Source organism: Xiphophorus hellerii, chromosome 18 (assembly GCF_003331165.1).
Source record: "Xiphophorus hellerii strain 12219 chromosome 18, Xiphophorus_hellerii-4.1, whole genome shotgun sequence".
Classification (NCBI taxonomy): domain Eukaryota; kingdom Metazoa; phylum Chordata; class Actinopteri; order Cyprinodontiformes; family Poeciliidae; genus Xiphophorus; species Xiphophorus hellerii.
Window position 1 is genome coordinate 20,254,461 of NC_045689.1, and position 20,612 is coordinate 20,275,072.

The 20,612-nt window shown below is 36.8% G+C and overlaps 1 protein-coding gene across 1 annotated transcript; it reads left to right on the top strand.

The window, feature by feature from the left end:
* The first annotated feature begins 1,067 nt into the window (after window positions 1–1,067).
* Window positions 1,068–19,478, top strand: LOC116708096 (HHIP-like protein 1). The gene is made up of 16 exons (XM_032545877.1): window positions 1,068–1,435; window positions 1,585–1,814; window positions 3,164–3,576; window positions 6,746–7,010; window positions 7,097–7,376; window positions 7,477–7,602; window positions 7,684–7,827; window positions 8,330–8,442; window positions 8,662–8,802; window positions 9,766–9,840; window positions 9,964–10,090; window positions 10,532–10,677; window positions 11,201–11,282; window positions 11,851–11,933; window positions 12,682–12,963; window positions 17,021–19,478. Exons 3-16 carry the CDS (start codon window positions 3,265–3,267, stop codon window positions 17,716–17,718), a joined length of 2,874 nt encoding a protein of 957 aa, XP_032401768.1. The 5' UTR covers window positions 1,068–1,435; window positions 1,585–1,814; window positions 3,164–3,264; the 3' UTR covers window positions 17,719–19,478.
* Window positions 19,479–20,612: the final 1,134 nt, after the last annotated feature.

Genomic DNA, 20,612 nt, shown 5'->3' on the forward strand with positions numbered 1-20,612 from the left:
CTAAAAGCTTTCAAAGTGGATCCATGTAATGTTTTGTTAATGCTTGTGTGTGTGTGTGTGGGGGGGGGGGGGGGGGGGGGGGGATACGCGTGCGCAGGGGTGGGGGTGTGTGTGTGTGTATGGCAGGAGGGGATTTGTTTAGGAGAGACATAATTGTGGATGTGGGGCTGATTGTTTGATTTTTGGCATCTGTATGTCTGGGAAAAATACAACCTCCACACAAGTTAGCACATTTTAAAATTTAAACTTAAACTTTATTTATTATTGAATATAACACACTGCATGTATACAGGAAATTAAAAAAGCACTTTAAATATTCTACAACACTCTTTCTCATTACAACTTTGTCAAAAGCCAGGAGTTCTGCAATATTTTATTTTTGCTAATATTTGCAATCACAGTCGAAATGCATTTGATGTGCTTTTACAAAATTTTACCCAGGATGCCAACAATGTGGATGGCTCATGATTTGATCACTTTCTCCAGTTGCTTATTGTGATCAGGCTCTTTGATTTTCTTTAATAAATTAAAAACTGTTTATTTCCACATTTCAAGTGGGTTAAATCCCTCAACAGCTTGTTGCTATTAATGTGTCCTTGTGTGTTTCAGCCTGTAAAGTTACTTACTTCTGCTGCAAAAATGGCCATTTATTGTCTTCTATACTGACCCACTTCCATAAAGTTACTTGCAAGTGTTATGTGTTTGCTCCAAGACAGGCCAGGCAATAGTTTCCAAAATCAGAATATCTAAAGAAAAAATAATTAATTCAAAATATTTAACTGTCTTTACATTTTGTTTTGATACTGTTAAATGTTTTTCATTACTGGAGCTAGAAAGCATCCAGAGCGCAAATGTAGCTCTGGATGCAAACGTTGGCTAGCTGTGCGCTTTAAAATAAGATTCAGGTTTGGAATTGTGCCTGGAGAATCCATTGGACTTCACTTCCAGCACACGTCCTGATTCATCTGACCACACGCATACACACAGAGCAGTACACACACACATACATAAATACACACAAACAGCGGCATGAGTCTGTCTGGAGGCGGCACAGACAGAGAGGAGGTGTGGGAATGCAGAAGGTTGTGAGGGGGAGCTCAGAGGGAGGAAAGATGAAAAGTTGCAACTCCAGGGCTATATGTGCCACATGCTACGGGAAGGAATGTCTTTGTGAGGGGAGTTAAAAAGCCAACGAAGAGAGAGAAAGGAGGAGGAAGAGGAGGAGTGAGGACACACAGTGGGAAGGCTTTCAGCCAAGGCTGCAGCGTGGCTCCATGTGGAAATGAAAGAACCTCTCTCACACTTTTTCTGCTGTCTCTCCCTATGCATGGCTTTCACTCACTGCAGCAAGTGAGAGCGTCCAGAGCAAACATAGGGAGAGTCTCAAGGCGACCTCGGTCTGGAAGTAAATATTTTTCTGAAACCTTGGACGAAGGTGAAACTCTATTTTGAAAAGCCTTCCTTGAAGTTTTGTATCCTTTTTAAAGATTCTGTATTATGCTGTGGTTTCAGTGTCTGAAAACTGACTGAGATGCAATGCACTCTTGAATTCAGCTACTGCATGATTTGTGTTGTGATCCACAGGTGTCTTTGCTGTCTGGACTGAAGCACAAAAACCTTTGTAATAATAAGAATCCACTGGATCTGAGTCAAGCTGAAAATATTCTATGACATTTGCACATGCAGTGGGGAAACTGTATGAGTTTTGTGAGATGATGATGTAACCCATTGTGTACCTTCTGAAGTTCCCTTGCAGACAGCTATGATGCTGGGCTAGTGTGTTTCACACGTTCACGCTTCTAGAGACCAGCTCTGTAAGTTCACACATCATATGAACTGCTTAAAAATTTGTTTATATGTCAAATTAATGTTAATCACTTTGCATCCAATATTTGAAATTCAGTACATGTCCACAACCTTGAACTAAACTGGTTTGGTTAGTTTCTCATCTTTAATGTTTTTGCTAGTAAAGACTGCTAAAATAAATGGTGAAACATTGTGTTTTAGTCTTTTAAGAAGACTAAAACTTTTAGTCTCATTAAAAGTTTCAGATCAGTAAACAAGTTGTACATCAGACAAAGTGAACTGGATAATATTAAAACTGGAAATTCAAATGACGACTTAATTTGTTACAGCAAAATAGTGAGTTTATAATCCAATTTGATCTTTTGTGAAAAGGTAATTACCCCCTTAAAATGACTTTACCATCTTTTGATGCAACAACTACCATCAGTTGTTAGCGATGACTGGCTATGTGCCAGTTACATCCCTGTCAGATGCTTGGCCATCCCACTTTGCAAAATCAGGAGGTTTTAGGAGAATGAACATTCTGTTTAGGGTCCCAGTGCATAGTCTTAGTGAAATTTAGCTCTGGTCTTTGACTAAGCCACTAGTTAGGCTACTTTATTTAGTTGGGTTTTTTTAAAGTTATTTGGGGGTAAACGGGCTGGTGTGCAACATTTGTACTCTTGATCTAAAGGGTGCAACTGATGTTGTCCTGGGTTCTCCTCCGATATGGGTTGTTGGTGTGATCTTGGAGTTATATTGATAAACTGGCCACTACAGTGAAAGTTAATCTCTTTTCCATTTTTCCCCATTTGGGATTAAAAGCCTTTGCTGTGGTTTACCACAGTGAAAGCTTTAGAAAAGTCTTTGTCACTGATTCAGTGACTTTGCTTTTGATTTGTTCTTGAATTGTTTGGACGAGATTTTCTGTTTTTCTTTTCTTTTTTTTTGTCTTTAGTTCTGTCAGACCAAATTTTTTGATGTTATAGATAAGGCAATTCTCTCACTTGGTTGCAGCTAGTAGATATTATTTTATGACTTAGGGTCACATTAAATTAAAAGCTTTTTTCTCTTAAAAATCAACATAAAAAAAAAATTATGATCAGCCAGTTTTGTCTGATGCCCAACTTGTCAACCAAACTAGGATAAACTAACTTTTATCATCTGCATCAAATCACAAATGTCCAGGTTTCTCCTTGGATAACAAAATAGCAAATATCAGCCTCCTTTAATTCAAAATTAATAGAATCAGGCCCGTCATTTAATAAAACATTCAATCATGAGATTAGACAGTCACTGACTATGGAGGTTCTACATCGAGATCCACCAAATACAACTGCTAACCAATAACTTTAACTGTCTCATCTGTGTTCCATAGATCCTGTTGGAGACTGGTGTATTTTCACATCAAAGCTGCAATAGTTACTTTTTAATTCCTTTCCGGGTGAAGGGAAAGACTATCCTGAACAGAGTGACAGCATGACTCTATATTCCAATGATTTGGTCCATCAGAAGATCTTGCAGCACACAGGTTTCGCTGAATATCTCCCCTTTATCCTGATGCTGCTCCTCCAGGTCTGGAGGGGCAGCTGTCACCCCCAATGCTTGGATTACAAACCTCCATTTGGGCCTCAGCAGCCATTAATCTTCTGCAAAGAGTATATCAAGTTTGGATGCTGTGATTTGCAGAAGGATGAAGAGATATCAAGGAAGTATGACTCAATTATGGAAAATTTTGACACTTTAGGTTCAGCAAAATGTGGTGCATATATACGTAGCATCCTCTGTCAGGTGAGAGAACAGTACCTTCATGCATCTTTGCAATTATTTTACATGTCTTAATGATCATTTTGTAGATGATTCTTCTGAATATCTGAGGTTGTTGTGTTCTACATATTTGTGATTTTTGCTTACCCTACATAGAAATGCACAAATGCCACCAAAGGTGAAAACCCATGAGCTCTTGACCCTTTGCACACTATCCCCATTCACTTCCCATAGCAAACTCTTACAAAACCTTCTGCCTAGCATAATTTAGGAACATCTGTTCTAAGGTGCTAATTTGTTTTGTTTTCATTTTCTTGAAAAAGTAAAAAAAAAAAATAGTCTGAGAAATAAATTAAAACATAAAAAAAACATTTAAAACATTACAAACCAAGTTCAACGACTGCCTCCAGCACTTATTTTACTTGCACTTTTTATTACAGTTATGGCTCACAATTACAGCCTGAAATGTATCTCTAATTTTAGAAGTTAGTGTGATAATCCTGCTTCTGCCACAGTCTTTGTTTGGAAAATTATTTCATCCACTAACTATTTCTATTTCCGTATGTTTTAGTTTCCCTAATCTTAAACACATCCTGGCACTAAAGCCCAACCTCCCCATCACTGGAATGAGCCTTGAAGTTCACTCCCCTCACTGATTACATAATTACGTGCTGACTTTGCAGGCCAGATGCTAGCTACGTGCAGCCTTTGTGTGGAAATTGAATGATAGGTGCGGCACTAATTTGCTGTAGCCTTTACAGATAAACTGAGCAGGCCAATATATTTTCCTTAAATATCATGAGTAACATAAACAAAATGGTTTACGTTTTCATATTTTTGGGGGGGTACCACAATGTTATGAAAATACTAAATACATGTCTCTCTTGAAGTTCAGTGCAGCATATTCTATGTAAAAGCAGTGACAAATCACCAAATCCTAAAATATAGGTTCTACCGCTGTGGAAATTATAGCCCACAGCAGTTCTTTCCATGCAGGGCAGGCTGGGTTGTGTGTGTAATAACAGTGCTGCAAAGTGTCTACGAGTTTACTCCTGTTGGTGAGGTTTTAGTGTTGGCTTGCCTCTAAGCAGTGTAAATTCATAAGGTTAAGAAGTGATTTTATTTTAAGTTAGGTTATAAAACTTTCACTGGAGGAATGCTAAAAGGAAATGGGTTTACTATGACCAGCCCAAAAAAGCTGGTGTTGCTTTAGATATGATTAAATTTTTTTTAGAGTGTTTGGTATAAAAATAGTCTTTGATGGTTTGAAATAAAAAAAGAAAGCACCAATTGGTAGTCAAGTAAGTTTAAAGGCCTGAGTTTTCAGCTGGGTTAACCCACCACACACAGGTTCTCTGTTTGAGAAACCTGGTATTACTGACTTACCACAATGATCCAAACAGAGAAAGAAAGTCCTGAATATTGTGGTATAAATCCATTATTCGTTTCTTTGGACTGAACTATGATTGAAAAGTTGGTATTTATAATGAGAGTTGTGGGCTGCAACTTCAACCTTCAATATATCAAATATATTAAACATTTTTTTCTGAACTAATGCAGTTAAGGCTTTAGGAATGTTGACAAGGATCATATGCTAGAATTTTTTTTTTTTTTTTCAGTTTTAATACTTAAGGAGAATTGTTCACCTCTCAGAATGTTGTTCTACTGTTTTTACATTTTTATCTAGGGAACTGGATATTTATGAACCAAAGTATGAATGTCAGTGCTGGGAAAGTAGTCTGTGTTATAGGGTGAAGAAACACACACCAGGAGAGTAACGTGTCTAGATTTGCTTCATCTTTCCTAACAATGCAACAATAACATCTCTTTTACTGTTGCACACCTGTCTGCAGTCTGTCTGGCAGCATGGCATGCAGGCGGGTATTGTACTCAGCAACAATGTCTTGGTAAACATAATATTGCATCTCTGACACTTTCTGTTAAGTGTATCATCACTAACGTATCATTAGTTGACCTCATTATCTCCAAATATATAATTTTCCTCATTATCTCCAAATATATCATTTTAGATGAAAAAGGTTTTTCAGTCTGGTTTTCAAATCCCAGAATCTGAGTTGATTAAGATTCTTAATTATATATTTCTGGGGACAAATACAAATCCTATAGTTATTTCTGATACAACTAGATGTACCAGCTGCATGTGCCTCTTGTGTAGTCATTTTTGCTGTCACACTGGAGTCATTTTAGATTGTACCTACTTTTAATAACTTTTTGTTTTTGGTCTATATGGTTTCAGAATCCTCTCCTGCTGTATAGTTATACAACAGTGGTCAAACAGTGCTTGATGTTTCCATTCCTTCATTACAGTTCAATCATTGTAATGTTTAGTATGTTCATGTCAAATGAGAAGTCAGTGTAACCACAAAACGTCCATAGAGAGGTGTGTTGGAGACATCTTGATCAGATGCTCAAACTCCATCCCCTCATTCCATTCAAAGCAGTGGAGCAGCTTTGCTTAGTTTTTTCTAAGGCTGCCCCTGACCACCATGTAGAAGAAGCTAATTTCGACCTTGTATTTATATCTGCACAAACTGTAAAATATTCACCCTAAATGCTTAAGTAGAATGCAACTGGACTTCTACTGTCTCTTGAAAATGTTTTGTCTCATACCCAAAAGGCTTTTTCAGTTGGAATGAGAGTTGTAATGTCTTCAAGAAACAACAAAAGAAGTTAAATTTTCTTCTGTTTAAGCTACACACCAATGTAAAATATTACAGTATGACTTTTTTCTTTATCGCTTTTGCAGAAACAATTTTATCAATAACTACCTGTTCACTTTAGAACCCATTTTAGAATGTGCTATTTGAAACATTCCTAGATTTGTTGTCCTGGTTTAGATTTTCCCTTTTGGGCTTCATCCTGTGTGACAGTCTCAAATGTCCAGTGATTCGCGTGTCGTGCCACTGAATTTCCTCACTATTCTGGGTGTGGACAATGTGGTTGTGACTTAATAACAAAGTGGACCTGCCTTGCATTCATTTATACTGTAGCTGTATATAACCCTGACCTGACCATTGAACACTATGGCACAGAGAAGCTCTGGCAGTATTTCTACAACACTGTCATGGGATTCAGACAGTTAATCTCCACTTATGAGATGAAACAAATAATACGGTGTACTAATAACCTGAATTTCCACAAACGATTAATGGGTTGTAATTTCCTTTTTAAGGAGTGCTCTCCATATGCTGCCCACCTATATGATGCTGAGGATGCTAACACACCAATGAGGGTTCTGCCAGGACTATGTGGAGATTACTGCTCAGACTACTGGCGGGACTGTCGATACACACTCAGCCTGCTCCTGGAGGATAAGGGGAACCCACAACAGTTTGCAAACTTGACTGCCGCAATAGAGGAGGACCGCAGAAGTTTCTGTGACTTTCTGGAATTCAAGGACAAACAGTATTGCTACCCAAATGTTTTAACAGATGCAGGTACGAGTTAATGTATTAGTCCTAATCTACGTCATTAATTATTCCTCAATATAAAGCTGGTTATACGCAGTTTCTTCTGTCGCCAGAACTGAATGCTAACCTCGGATTAGTACAAGAAGATTCTAAAGGCTGTCTGGAAGTCTGCCTGCAGGAAGTTGCCAATGGTCTCCGCAACCCCGTGGCCATGATCCATGCAGACGATGGAAGCCATCGCTTCTTTGTTGCAGAGCAGCTGGGTTATGTGTGGGTGTATTTGGCTAATGGCTCCAGAATCGACCGTCCTTTCCTCAACCTCACCAAGGCTGTGCTCACATCTCGATGGACTGGAGATGAGAGGGGGTTCCTCTGCATTGCCTTGCATCCAAGGTTCTTACACTGTGTCATTTTTTGCAACATTTTTGGATGAAAATTTAAATAAGACTACATGTGAAGTAGAAATAAGACCGAGCATTGCTTCTGTTCTTAGGTTCAAAACAGTCAGAAAGGCATATGTTTACTACTCAGTGTCTGTCAAGAAGGAAGAGAGAATAAGAATCAGCGAGTTTATACTCTCAGCACATGATGATAACCAGCTAGATCATTCCTCTGAGAGGTACAAACTTAACATTTTATCTGCATGTTTGTCTTAAAAGGAGAAGCATATTTATCATTTTCATATGCCATCCTCATACAGAATGATCCTGGAAGTGGTGGAGCCAGCTTCTAATCACAATGGTGGGCAGCTGCTTTTTGGCCATGATGGATATCTCTACATTTTTATTGGAGATGGCGGACGAGCCGGAGACCCATTTGGAAAGTTTGGCAATTCACAGAACAAGTTAGTATAATTTCGCTAAGACATTTTCACTTAATTCCATGAAGTGACTCTGACTGGACAAGAATGGTAATTTTTATTTTACTTTTACTAATGACGCTTTCATCACAATTTTGATTCTGAAAATTTAAATTAATTATTAAATATGCGTTTTTGGGGTTTGTAGACAAAATTATTGTTGTTCATATTTAAGTTCCTCTAGGAACAGGATACTGGTTACTTTATTAGGTATATTCACTCTACACTGGTATGCAGGGACAAAAAGAGAAGTAGATAAAGAGATAAAGAGAGAAGAAAAACTGGAAAGTTGTGACAAAAAAATATTACTACTCAGGATGAAAGTTGGAAAGTAGAGAAAAACAAAGGAGAAGATTTCAAACAGGGGAAATATTGTGACACTGATAGGAAAAATGTAACCATTTTAGCATTAATCAGAAAAAGAGAAAAGTATCATCTTGGCCTCCAAGTGTATGTCAATCTGTTGTTCTATCTTTGTAATTAACAGATCAGCACTTCTCGGCAAAGTGCTCCGCATTGACATTGACAACAGCAATGAAAGCATTCCATACACCATTCCCTCTGACAATCCATTCATAGGGGATCAGGGAGCAAGGCCTGGTAAATCCTTTCAATTCTGATCAAATCTGATATAGAAAAGAATTTCTAGAATGTCAGATTCAGATTTTAGCTAAGCTATACGACATCTTATTTTGCATGAGCAAAGCAGCTTTTGTTTTCTTTTCCAGAGATGGCAATTTAGGCTTTTGATATATATTTTTTTTTCATCCAGCCCATAAAAAAGTGTGCAACTATCCTGTCGGGTTTATTTCTTTGCAGAGATTTACGCCTATGGAGTTCGCAACATGTGGCGATGCTCCATTGACCGCGGTGACCCTGCTACAGGCGCAGACAGAGGCAGGATGTTTTGTGGTGATGTTGGCCAGAATAAATATGAAGAAATAGACCTCATTGTTAAAGGTAGGAGGTTACAGGATCCTGTTTTTTTTTCTCACATTGAAGTCCTTTATGTTGAATGTGTGCAGACGCTGAAAATAGCCATGCTTTATTTCTTAAAAAATAATGGAACAGCAAAACTTTGTTTAGTGTAAGACCTACTAACATTTTTCAGTCCAGAAAAAGCTAAATAATCTCATAAAATGAACGCAAGAAACTTCAGTTACTCCATAATAATTTCATGATGTCAGTATATGAGAAATTTGTCTAAATGGCATCTGTAATAATCCAGGCTTAATTCTCTTCTGATCAAAATAGACTATTTATTTAGATTTTCTACAAAATTCTGTGCTAATTGAATAACTAGCTTGTTTAAGATGGATGAATAAGCAAAATGTTAATTTACTAACAGAGTAAAAAGGAAAATAATGCGCTGTGAGAAAACACATGAGCTACATCGTAAAGTTTTAGTGTTTCTGACAATCAGAACAGCGTGCACTGGCAGTCTGCAAAGTCTGGATGAACAAAACAAAAGCAAAGAAAGATGAAAATATCAGTTATAACCGGGTTAAAATATAACTAAATACAGAGGAAAATAGTACCAAAATCTACTGTGTCCCTGAGTTGGCAGATATGTCATTATTGAGCCTATAGAGGCCTCTATGTTGCAAAACAAAACTAAAAGCAAGTAAAATGTCTATTTAGATTAGCCTATCTTTGTCCTTCTTAGTCAAAGTGCAGATGGAGATTAATGTTTTTAGTGCTCAGAGAAAAACAATACACATCATTTCAACCACATTTACACATTGTACACTATCGACTGAAGGAAATAGTATTCCTTCTGTGTTTTGAACAAAACGTGGCTTAAAAACCTTAGAAGGACTTTTCTGTTGCTAAATATTTACGATGATCTGATTTGTTAATATTTGGAAAGAAAACTGATTTGCCCGTAAATCTCTAAGACTCTGATGACCCTTTTATTTGAAGGAGGAAACTATGGATGGAGGGCCAAAGAAGGCTTTAGCTGTTATGACCGCAAGCTCTGCCAAAACTCATCTCTGGGTGAGTTACTCTGCAATGTTCAAAGGACAATAGAAACGCATAATCTGAACTACTGAGTAAAAAGAGAAAAAAAATGTGTTATGTAATGTGGTATGCATTTGATCTGTACCTCTCAATTTGCAGATGACATTTTGCCAATCTTTGACTATCCCCATAAACTGGGAAAATCGGTAACAGGCGGATACGTCTATAGAGGTTGTGAGATGCCCAACCTAAATGGACTTTACATCTTTGGAGATTTCATGAGCGGGTAGATGTTAATATCATTTATTAAAATTTTCAAAGTTGTTAAAACTTTATACTGTAGATATTTTTACACTATCTGGATACACTCAGATAACACTGAACATGTCAAATAGTATCCCAAAGAGGAATATCATGTTAAAACTATATCAATGATTATGACTGTTGTGTTGTTAAAATGTAATAAATAAATTTTTGAACAAATACATTTTATAGGTAGCACCTTCCTAGAGCTAATATTGATTTCTTCATTTATGGGAATATTTATTCCTTGTCAAGTACAGTATTCATGTGGATATTTCCCTTACATCCACATACAGTGATGAGAAAAAGAAAGCTTTCATTACTTCGTTCTAACTGTAGGGTGAACTTGATGTAGATTTTGCTGGACTCTATTAGAAACTATTTTGTCTTCTGACCGTATTTAATTGTCTCCCTTTCTGTTTAGGCGTCTAATGTCTTTAAAGGAGAATGAGGCTACAGGTGAATGGCAGTATAATGAAATCTGCATGGGAAGAGACCAGACCTGCAAATTTCCCAAACTCATCAACAGTTACTATAGATACATAATCTCCTTTGCTGAAGACGAAGCAGGTAATGATTTTGTGTGTGAATATTCAGTATTTCCAGGTTCTCTGGTAATTATTATTTTAATTATTGTTATTTTAGAAAAAAATCTATTCATTTTCAGAAAAGAAGGTCCTTGAAACCCACACATAGGATATAACATACTGTGTCTTGTTTTCTGATGAGTAAGGAGAAGCTTATTGTAAAGTCTGTTTTGAATTAACAGCTGCTGATTAATGAGGTAAAATGTTGCCCACGCTGTTACTTTTTTTCCATTTTATTTTTTATGACGCTCTTGAAAGTGGGACATTTAAAGTTATAGCAAACTATGAATGCATTTTCACAGATATTTTTGGAAATTATATTATTTATATGTCACTTCAGCAATAATGTTATTACCTTTATGATATTGGGCTTTCTTTTGTCTACACTTAAAGTATATGATTTCTTTATTCTGCCGTCCTGTTCTCTTGCTGTTTTCCATCTGGTTCCTTTCATCTTCCCTCCTATGTACGCCTGTAACCCCCACTTTCCTCTGTGCATTTTCCAGGAGAACTGTACTTCTTAGCCACAGGAGTCCCAAGTGCCACAGCCAGATCTGGAGTCATCTATAAAATAGTGGATCCTTCCAGGTAGCAAGATGCAACAGCTATACTCCCATAAATCCTTTTTTAAATGTTCTGGATAGTGTTTAAATTAATAATTATCTATAAGCCTCTGGTGTAAACACCAAAATAAAAGCATCATAGAAAAAAATTATTTGAATAAAATCATTATGAATTCTTGATTGGAGGAATTCTTAATTTAAAAAATATATATATATAAATAACTCATCTAAAAACTTAATCAAAATACAGTAAATGTTTTACAATGCAACAGTAATAAGAAAGACACAGGCTGTTATATTTTCCTCAATATACCATATGAAATAATTTTTTAAGTAAGTTCTACATGACCTCTTAAAAAAGCTTGTAACCCAGAGAACATACAGTAAGTTTTCTTATTTTTATGGTTAATATTAGATTCTTAGTCATTGTAAAATTGTTCTGAAGTACACTATGTCTTAATTTATGACTTTTAGCAGAAAACAATGATTTTGTCAAAAATGCAAAAAAAACAAAACAGAAATAACATTCATATTTATAGGTCCATTATATTGTAAAGTTAACCTAACATCATTTCATTCTTTTGACTATGCAGACGAGCACCACCTGGAAAATGCAGCATCAAGCCTCTGCCTGTGAAGATAAAGGGAAAACTCATTCATTTCTACCCCAAAGAGGGTATGTAGTGGAGGGGATAGCTGTAACATTGTTTTTACATTTCAGTTAGTAGCCTGCAGCATGTTCAGCTCCACATTCAAAATATGACAAAAGCTAGTTAGTCCACACTTCTCTAAAACCGTATTTGCTTCTTTAACCCTCCCTCAATGGTAGCGTGACACTCAGGAGGAGCACGACAAATGTCACAGACAGCGGGGAAGCTGAGGGGTTGTCTCAACAGCCTGTCAGTTCCTGAAACCACACAAAAAAACCTCGTAAAAGCACAAATGGGGTCGGTGCAACCCCGCTGGACTGCACACAAAGTTAAAAGCTTGTGGAGTCCAAATTACCTCCTCTTTTAAGAGGGTTACATAGTGACGTTGAGCAGGGGTCAGTACAGCACAGAGAAACAAAACAATAAATTCCTAACCTATTTTAACCTAATGCTACAACTGAAGGATTCTGAGTGGAAGCTTTTGGAAGGTGGATTAGGCTTTTTATACACCGGTCAGAACCAAACTACGCTAAGGACCAGACTGATGCAGCCTTTGAGAATTGACTTTGAAAAGTTTGTATGTTTCACAGGATGATAATGTTGTCTCTCAAGCAAATTACTTACAGAATATGTTAGGAACTTCCTTATATTCTATAATTCAAGTTGTCACTAATATGTTTATAGCTTGAAGATAGAAAACATACCTTACATAAATTGTGAAAGTCCAGATCTGTATTTTTAATTGTCTTATAGCTTTTTTGTCTCTCTTTTCAGAGTTTGTAGTCAACAAGAAACCAACCACGACACCTCTTCCCACCACGACCACTCCAAAATCTACAACTACGAAGAAACAGACAATACGAAGACCAATAATTATAAGAAAACCTCCGATGCCAACAAGACAAACAAAAGGGAAAATGGCTCGACCGCAGCCAACAAAAGCAACAGAACGAAAGACGACACAGTCTGCACCAATAAAGACTACGTCAACCACAACAGTAAAACCAACAACTGTCCAGAGGGGCACAACAATTCCTGTCACAACTCCGTCCACTGGTAGGCCTACTGGTGCACCTGTTTATCATCCTAGCTCCACTGCCTATTCACATTCTGGCTCAGCTGTTAACACATCTTCTAAACCCACACACAGAGTATTTCACACCGAGGCGCGAGGACAGGCAGCTCGTATTAACACTGGTGCTTTTCTATGCTGCACTACGTTGTTTCTTTATACTATATCAGTGCAATGACTGAGTGAATTCTAACTCTGAAGGTGACTTTACAAATTATTCTTGTGATTTGCTTAGCATCTTGTTGAATAACAAGAGAGAAAGAACGACGACGCTGTCTCCTCCTGATAGAGGAGACAGTTGCTGTGTTAGACAATACTGTGCTCTTGGTCTTTCAGCTTCAGGGTTCTAAAAGATCAAATATATTAGCTTTTTTTGCTTGGTAGGGTTTTTATCTAATAATAATTGTTTTATTATTTAGTATCAGTCTAAGAATATGTTGATATGTCTATAGTGAGCATTTTGACAAGATTTAGATTTTTCAGGGGGATTTTGGTGTTTTTTACTTTCTGTAGGACTTTCTGAATATGCAATAGATAACAGATATTTTTGTGATATGGAAAGGAGAAAGGATCCTATAGCAGATCTTATGTTTCAGAACATCATTTTAGTTTCAAAATGCTCTTTGGTGCTTCTTCTCTGGTTCTTGATAAAAGTAAGAAATGCCCCTCTTTTCTCATGGCCAGCAATCGGTTGCACAAATTGTCAATGAGAAAACTTGCCTTTTAACTTTGAACGCTCAGTTTAAAGTGATAATTGATAGAACACAATCTAAAGAAAAAGCTACTCCAGAATTTTTGATGTCCAGATAGAGTTTTTGACAAAAAATATCACTTTCGCTGATGAGTTTGCAAGTAAAGGTGATAATAATACTTTTCTCTGTCCAAACTGTTCAAGCAATCGTTAAATTGTATGTTCAAAAACAAAGAACATTGAGGAAAAAGTTCATAAAGCACTACTCATTTGGCTACAAACTTTGTTTGATTCACCATCAAACTCACCTGTGGGGTTCTTGGGTGGGCAAATCTGAATTTGCTTTCTGATGCACACCTTTAGAGAAGTTAATGGTTAGCTAAAACCTTGGGAACAATAAAATTTGTCAGCTCACTGTATATCTCAAAGGAGATGATGTTGGTGTATCTCTCCTGGATGTTGTGAAATTTTAGGAATTAAGAAGGTGCTAAGATCTGGGAATGTAAAGAATTGGCAGGACCTTTGCCATTCATGACTGAACCTGTTTTCAAATAGTTACGCTTCACTTTGCCCTCTTGATACTGAATATAACCAGAAATGTTTCCATAAAAATTATTCACATGTACAAATTAAGTTACTCTATGGGGGGATTTTGGTAGAAAAAGTGAATTTAAAATTGTGCTGAGTATTTAATTTTGTTTTCTTTTATGGACATTCTAAATTAAATTATTACTATGGCTGAAAATAGCTTAATTTTACTACTATATTTTTTTATATACAATATACTCTTCAATGCAGCTCTTCAATGTTTACCTTTTTTGCGGGGTTAAACAATTACTGTATTATTTATAAGTTTAAATGGCCAAAGAGTTAATTAAATTAAGGTAAGTTATTTAAAATAATGACAGAAGAAATTGTTTATGATTGTGTTGTTCTTTGATTTTATTTTAATATTAATAGGTGCTCAAATACCAACTTGAAACATTTGCACAAAGACTCAAGTAGAGAGGAAAGTTAAGTGACCATCAATTCCTGCTTAGAACCTGCTAACATGCTTCTCTTTGGCTGGTACAAAAGTTTTTGTTGCAGGACAAATTCTTATTTATGTTAGATATTTGCACTAATTTAAATCAAGTACTGGGGCTAATTTATTTTGAATAAATGTTTCTTCTTCAGTTTCAGCTCGGACAATCCTCCTTGTGTGTCTGTGTCAATGTTTTCTGTTTATGGCTCTTCACAATAACATCACTCTCAAAAATATTGTAATTTGGTTTATTGGGAAACAGTCAGCATTTTCATGCTCAAATACCCTCCATTGTGGTTGAATTGAAGCAATTCAGCAAAAAAGACTGGGCAAACCCAATCAAAAGGTTAGGCGACAATACCTTTTGAACATTTAGTCATGTTGTTTTGGGTAGCTTTTTATATTTAATACATAGAATCCATTTTCGAAAACAGCATTTTATAGTTACTCAGGATCTTTTGTATCTAGTGATCAAATTTGTTTGATTATTCAAATGTGTCAAAAACGTAAAAATAGATGTTTGGAAATTGGTGAATACTTTTCACGACATTGTTCATAAAAATCACTGCTACTTACAAATTATTCAAATACCAACTTCATATTCAAACATATCACAACATGTTCATAACGCTAATAAGAACATCATTGATCATCATAGATATAAGTCATTGATATAGTTGGATCAGTGTCACAAAAATTATGGAAAAATAAAAACTCAAACATTACTTTTTCTCTTGACTTATTTGCATAATTGTGTTGCTGTAATGCATTAACAAGCCTCTGATGAGCTAAATGTTCCTTTAGTCTCTGCAGCTCTTGACTTAAAGCAAGAAGACTGATTTCTCTGCTTTACAATGTTTCATTAAGACCTTTTTTTTTAAAACTGAGAGAAAGGAAAAGCTTTGAAGAACCATTTTAGACTGCCATTAAATATCCATCCATTATCTTACAAGCTTATCCCTAGTGGGGTCGTGAGTGGTGCTGGTGCCTGTCTCCAGCGGTCAACGGCCGAGAAGCGGGGTACACCCTGGACAGGTCACTAGTCCATCGCAGGGCAACACAGAGACAGACAGGACAAACAACCATTCACACACACCTAAGGATCAATCAACCTGACAGTCTTGTTTTTCGACTGTGGGAGGAAGCCGGAGTATTTTCTTGTAAATCTCCCAAACTAAAGGATTTTTATCCTAGTTTTTAAAATTTAATCAAGTAACGTAATATCTTACTTATTCATCATGTGCACTGGTCGATGTCAAGTGATTTTATATAAATTTTATAGAGTTTTTAATCCAGATGTAGTTGCATTTTAAACTACAAAGATACAGTTATCTGTCAGCAGATAGATAACAGGATGCTGTCGCCACACACTCAATCTAACGCTTAGTACTAACAACATCGCTCACTACTAAAGGAGAACTCACATTGGGTGTGCAGTGGTGTATCATGCTAAATGATACACATCGGTTGGCACCTTTAATGGAGTGGATGCATTAGGCTGAAAGGCCTAGCAGGGATGTCCAAAGTATGTCCTCAACTTTGGACATACTTTGGAGATGCCGGACACAACATTTGGTGTCCGGCATCTCTTAGTTATTTCCCTGGTGGTAGTTTGTACTTGTTCATCATGTCAATGCTCTCTAGGGATCTGATCATGAGCCTTCATTTGATCCATGTGTGTTGTACCGGGGCTGGACATCCTAGATATATACTGCCCAATTTTTATCTCTTTCGCAGGACTCCAAGAATGTTCCTGCAGCCCAGTTTAGGAAGTTCTTGCAACTTGTTCTTGACACATTGTCTGGGCAGAAGTTTTCTCTTGTGGGCTGCCCAGTAACAACTGTGTTAGGAATTGTGAGTCCAAAATTTGAAGTGGGTGTAGTTATTGTGATAATGACTGCTGGAGTAGGAGCGACCGATGGGACTTCTCCATAGTTCTGTACTTAAGTTCTTGCGAAGTATTAAATGCCCTGGCAAGAGAGAACTTTGTTCATATTCTTTACCACTTTAGAACTAATTTCTTCAAAATTTTCATTAGTCAAAATTAGATAAAGCAATAACATATTTCTGGACTTCCGCTGAGGATGGATCAGAAGCTTTTCCACTTTGGAAAGGATGAGTGCTGGCACCAACCTGACCATACTGGTGTTTATTTAATGGAAAATAATAGGGGAATATTTTGCCTTTTGCCCCCAATGTGTGTTGCCTTTATGAGTGGCTTTGCATCAATTGTTAAGATAAGATTTTTAAAAAGTCAATGTCTGTCAGCTTTAGCTCAATATTAAATTATATTTAAATAAAGAGGGTGATTCTGTCTCTCCCTCAGGTTATCGTGCAACCATCATGACTGCAGTCCGCTCTAGGATTTCTCAAACCTCAATCAACAGCACAACTTCAACAAAAAGATATTGGAGACCACCTACATACCCTGGTAGTTCCACCTCTTCACCTTTAAACCCACCACAATCCCCTTCTCCAACTACATTTCAGTCTCTGACAACAACATGGGCACCTTATACAAGCCAGAAAGCCAACAAGTCCCCGAAAACACCGGTCAGCACCACATTACCTAAAATCCAGAATGAAAAATTGTGGCCTGGAGAGAAGCCACAAAGTGCTGGAGAGAGCAACCAAGTCAACAAAAGGCTAAAAGGTCGAGGACGTGGTAACAAGAGAGGAAAAGGAGGAAAAAGGCTTCTTTCTGGCTCTGTGCGGCTTGTGAGTGCAGACGGTATGCCAGATCGAGGCAGGGTGGAGATCTTCATCAGAGGAGAGTGGGGAACGGTGTGTGATGACCTGTTCACGAGGAAGGCAGGTACAGTTGTATGTCGGCAGCTCGGCTACACAACTGCGCTGATGGTGATGAAGAGGGCAGCGCTGGGCGAGGCCAGCAGCAGGGTTAGGATCCTGCTGGATGATGTGGAGTGTGAGGGTGAGGAAAAATCCCTGCTGGAATGCAAGAGGTCAAAGGTGGGAAAACACAACTGTTCTCATGAGGAGGATGTAGGGGTGATCTGCGGTTAGGAAACATAAAGAAGAAGAAGAGGCTGTCACACCTAAAGTTTTACTCTCGATATTCTGAAAAGTGATGTGTTGTTTCTCTTTCTGAAAACTAGAAATGACCTGGTATGCTTGATCCGGTTTCCCAATAGGCAAGTATTGTTTCCTGTATCGTCTGGTTTCGTTCTGGACTCCCAATTTTGTCAATTACCTCAAAGCCGCGGTTTTAAACTGGGGTTTATGAGGGCTGGCATCCTGCAACTTTTGGATGTGTTCATTGTCCTACACACTTGAATTTAAAGGCTAAACTGCCTCACTAGCATTACAGTCAATCTTTGCAGAGCTCTTCTAATGACCCAACATTGTAACCAGAGAGATATCTAAAGTTGCCAGACGCCAGCCTTTGAGGACTGGAGTTTGAGATCGCTTGCCTTAGAGCAATGTTTCTCAACTCCGCTCCTCACGGCCCCCCCTGCCTTGGCTGCTTTAGATGTTTCCTTTTTGCCACGCACCTGGCTTGAATCTGTGAGAGATTATAAGGCCTCTGCAGTGCTTGATGACTGCAGAAGAGGTCATCCAACCATTTGAATCAGGTTTTCTGGAACAGAGACACATCTAAAATATTCCTGAGGACTGGAATTGAGCAACACTGCCTTAGAGCTACAGCAACGTAAAGAAAATATGTTTTGTAAAGTGGCAGTGACCCAATGTGCCTCAGGGGGAAATGTATTTCATGATTTTAATCAACACCAGAAACTACTTTCAAATAAGAATGCAGATGATTTCAAAGTGAGATGTGTGATTAAAAGATGTCTAACCCACTATAGAAAACACATGTAAATCTGGAATCCAGAAACTTGGCAAGTTGTCTTTCTGTCAAAGTAGTTTTCTACTGACTGCTATGGACGTTTTTTTTTTTTTTTTTTTCTGCTGTTTCTGAGTCAGCAGAACAAAACAAACACACAAATGTTAAATTTTCCAGTGTTTAAGAATTTATGATTTCTATTTTTTTCATGTTTGCTTACATGCACATTTATTTTTTCTAATTACCACTGTTTGTCATATTTAAGTTTTCTATTAGCCTCTTCAAAATCATGGAATAAATGTCATTTTACTCCATCAATCTGCTGTTAACTAAGGTAACATTTGTCAAAGCAACAACAGAATAATATTCACTGGTGCAGAATCTGCAACAATGCCACCATTTTGATAAACTCCTTGATTAATGAAGAAACCAACCAAACCAGTATTTCAAATAGAAAATGAGACATAAATAAATTGTTTTATTATTAAAAACCAAGTCTTTGTGTTGGAAAATATGTATTTTTACAGTTTCAGAATACTTTGTACACAAGTTGTAAATTGTTATAATAAACATTCTGAAACTCTGAAACCTTTGCACAGTGAGTGGAATAACATTTGATTACAGTATCCACCATATTATTGGAACTCCTGGTGAAAAGAAAAAAACATTCTTTTAGCCTCAGTCTCACACTGAAAAGTAAGAAAAAAAATCAACCTCAAGGTCACATTTATTTTGGTCACAAAATCACTGGTGGATTGCCTAACATTTAGGATTCAATAAACAAATGTGGCTGAAACGCTTCTGTTTAAAAACAGAAATGCTGCTTTAAACAGGAGCCTTTAATCAGTAAGCAATTACATTCTACTTGCCTTGGATAAAAATTTGATTAGCAGAAAACCACACATCCCTTATGAATTTGAGGTTTTGTCTTCCGCACTGAGTAAATATAGTAAAATTAAATCAGGACATAAGTTTATGCTCCTGCAATAAAAGATGCAGGTCTTTACTTCAAGTGTCAGTAGATGCAGACATTCCTCACTCAAAATGGGAACAGCACGCCTATGAATAAATTTAGTGCAAATTCTTATTTTCTCATTGTCCTTTATTTCATACATATGTGTTCTCGAGAGAAAAACATAAATGGAAACAAAGAAACTTTTTCTTGTATGCAGTCATGTCTCAAGCTCAGTTCTAATGTTATTGGTCTGCATTACCTTTCTATCATTCTCGACAGGAAGTGTTACTAGGGTCCTTGAATAATAATATGTGAAGAATCTTGGCTTTCAGACTTATCTTAATCATAAGATAAAGATAAGTATATTTATCTTTCCAGTCATCAATTCAATTAATTCAATCAGTTCATGTTATGGCCAGAGTCAAAGGACAACCACACATTATATCAAGATGGGGCTTTTTGTGAAAGGCCTTTTTTAGATCTTCATTTTAATGTTCAATGTTTTCTAAATAGTAATCCAAACTATGAGACATTGTAGTGTTTCAGCACAAAATGCAGTTCAAAATGGGTCTCAGGTCAGTGAGATGGAGAGCAATATTATTGTGTCTGTTAGCACGCACCGTTATTCTTTTATGTGTTGCCTAAGGAAAGTCAAGTGAAATATTCATTTCATTTTCAGTGTATATATTTTTAATGAAACATCATTTGGCTTAATTTGTGTTAGGTTTACTGTAAACTTGAAACAAAGTTTACAAGCATTTTGTTTTGATAAATGTACAAATGTATCAAAACAAAATGCATTTTGGCCTTAAGGAGGCAGTTTATTCCAGTCAATGTTTAAAATAATAATAATAAAGAATTTGATTTTAAAATTACCTACACTTATCTTAAAAGAAAATAAAACATGTTTGTGATATATTTTTTTAATGAATAGATATAAAATGACTGAAGGCTCACTTTCAAGAGTTTATATGATATAAGCATCAGGGTAAACACACACTGAGGTTAATTACTAGAGGTGCTGCTTCTTGCATAAAATGTCCTTCATCAACAATATTCATCTTCAAAAGCACTGATGACAAAGTCTTTCTGAGGTCAACACTAATGTGTAATGAGCTAAACATACAAAAGTAAATATAATATATGTCGGAAAATACA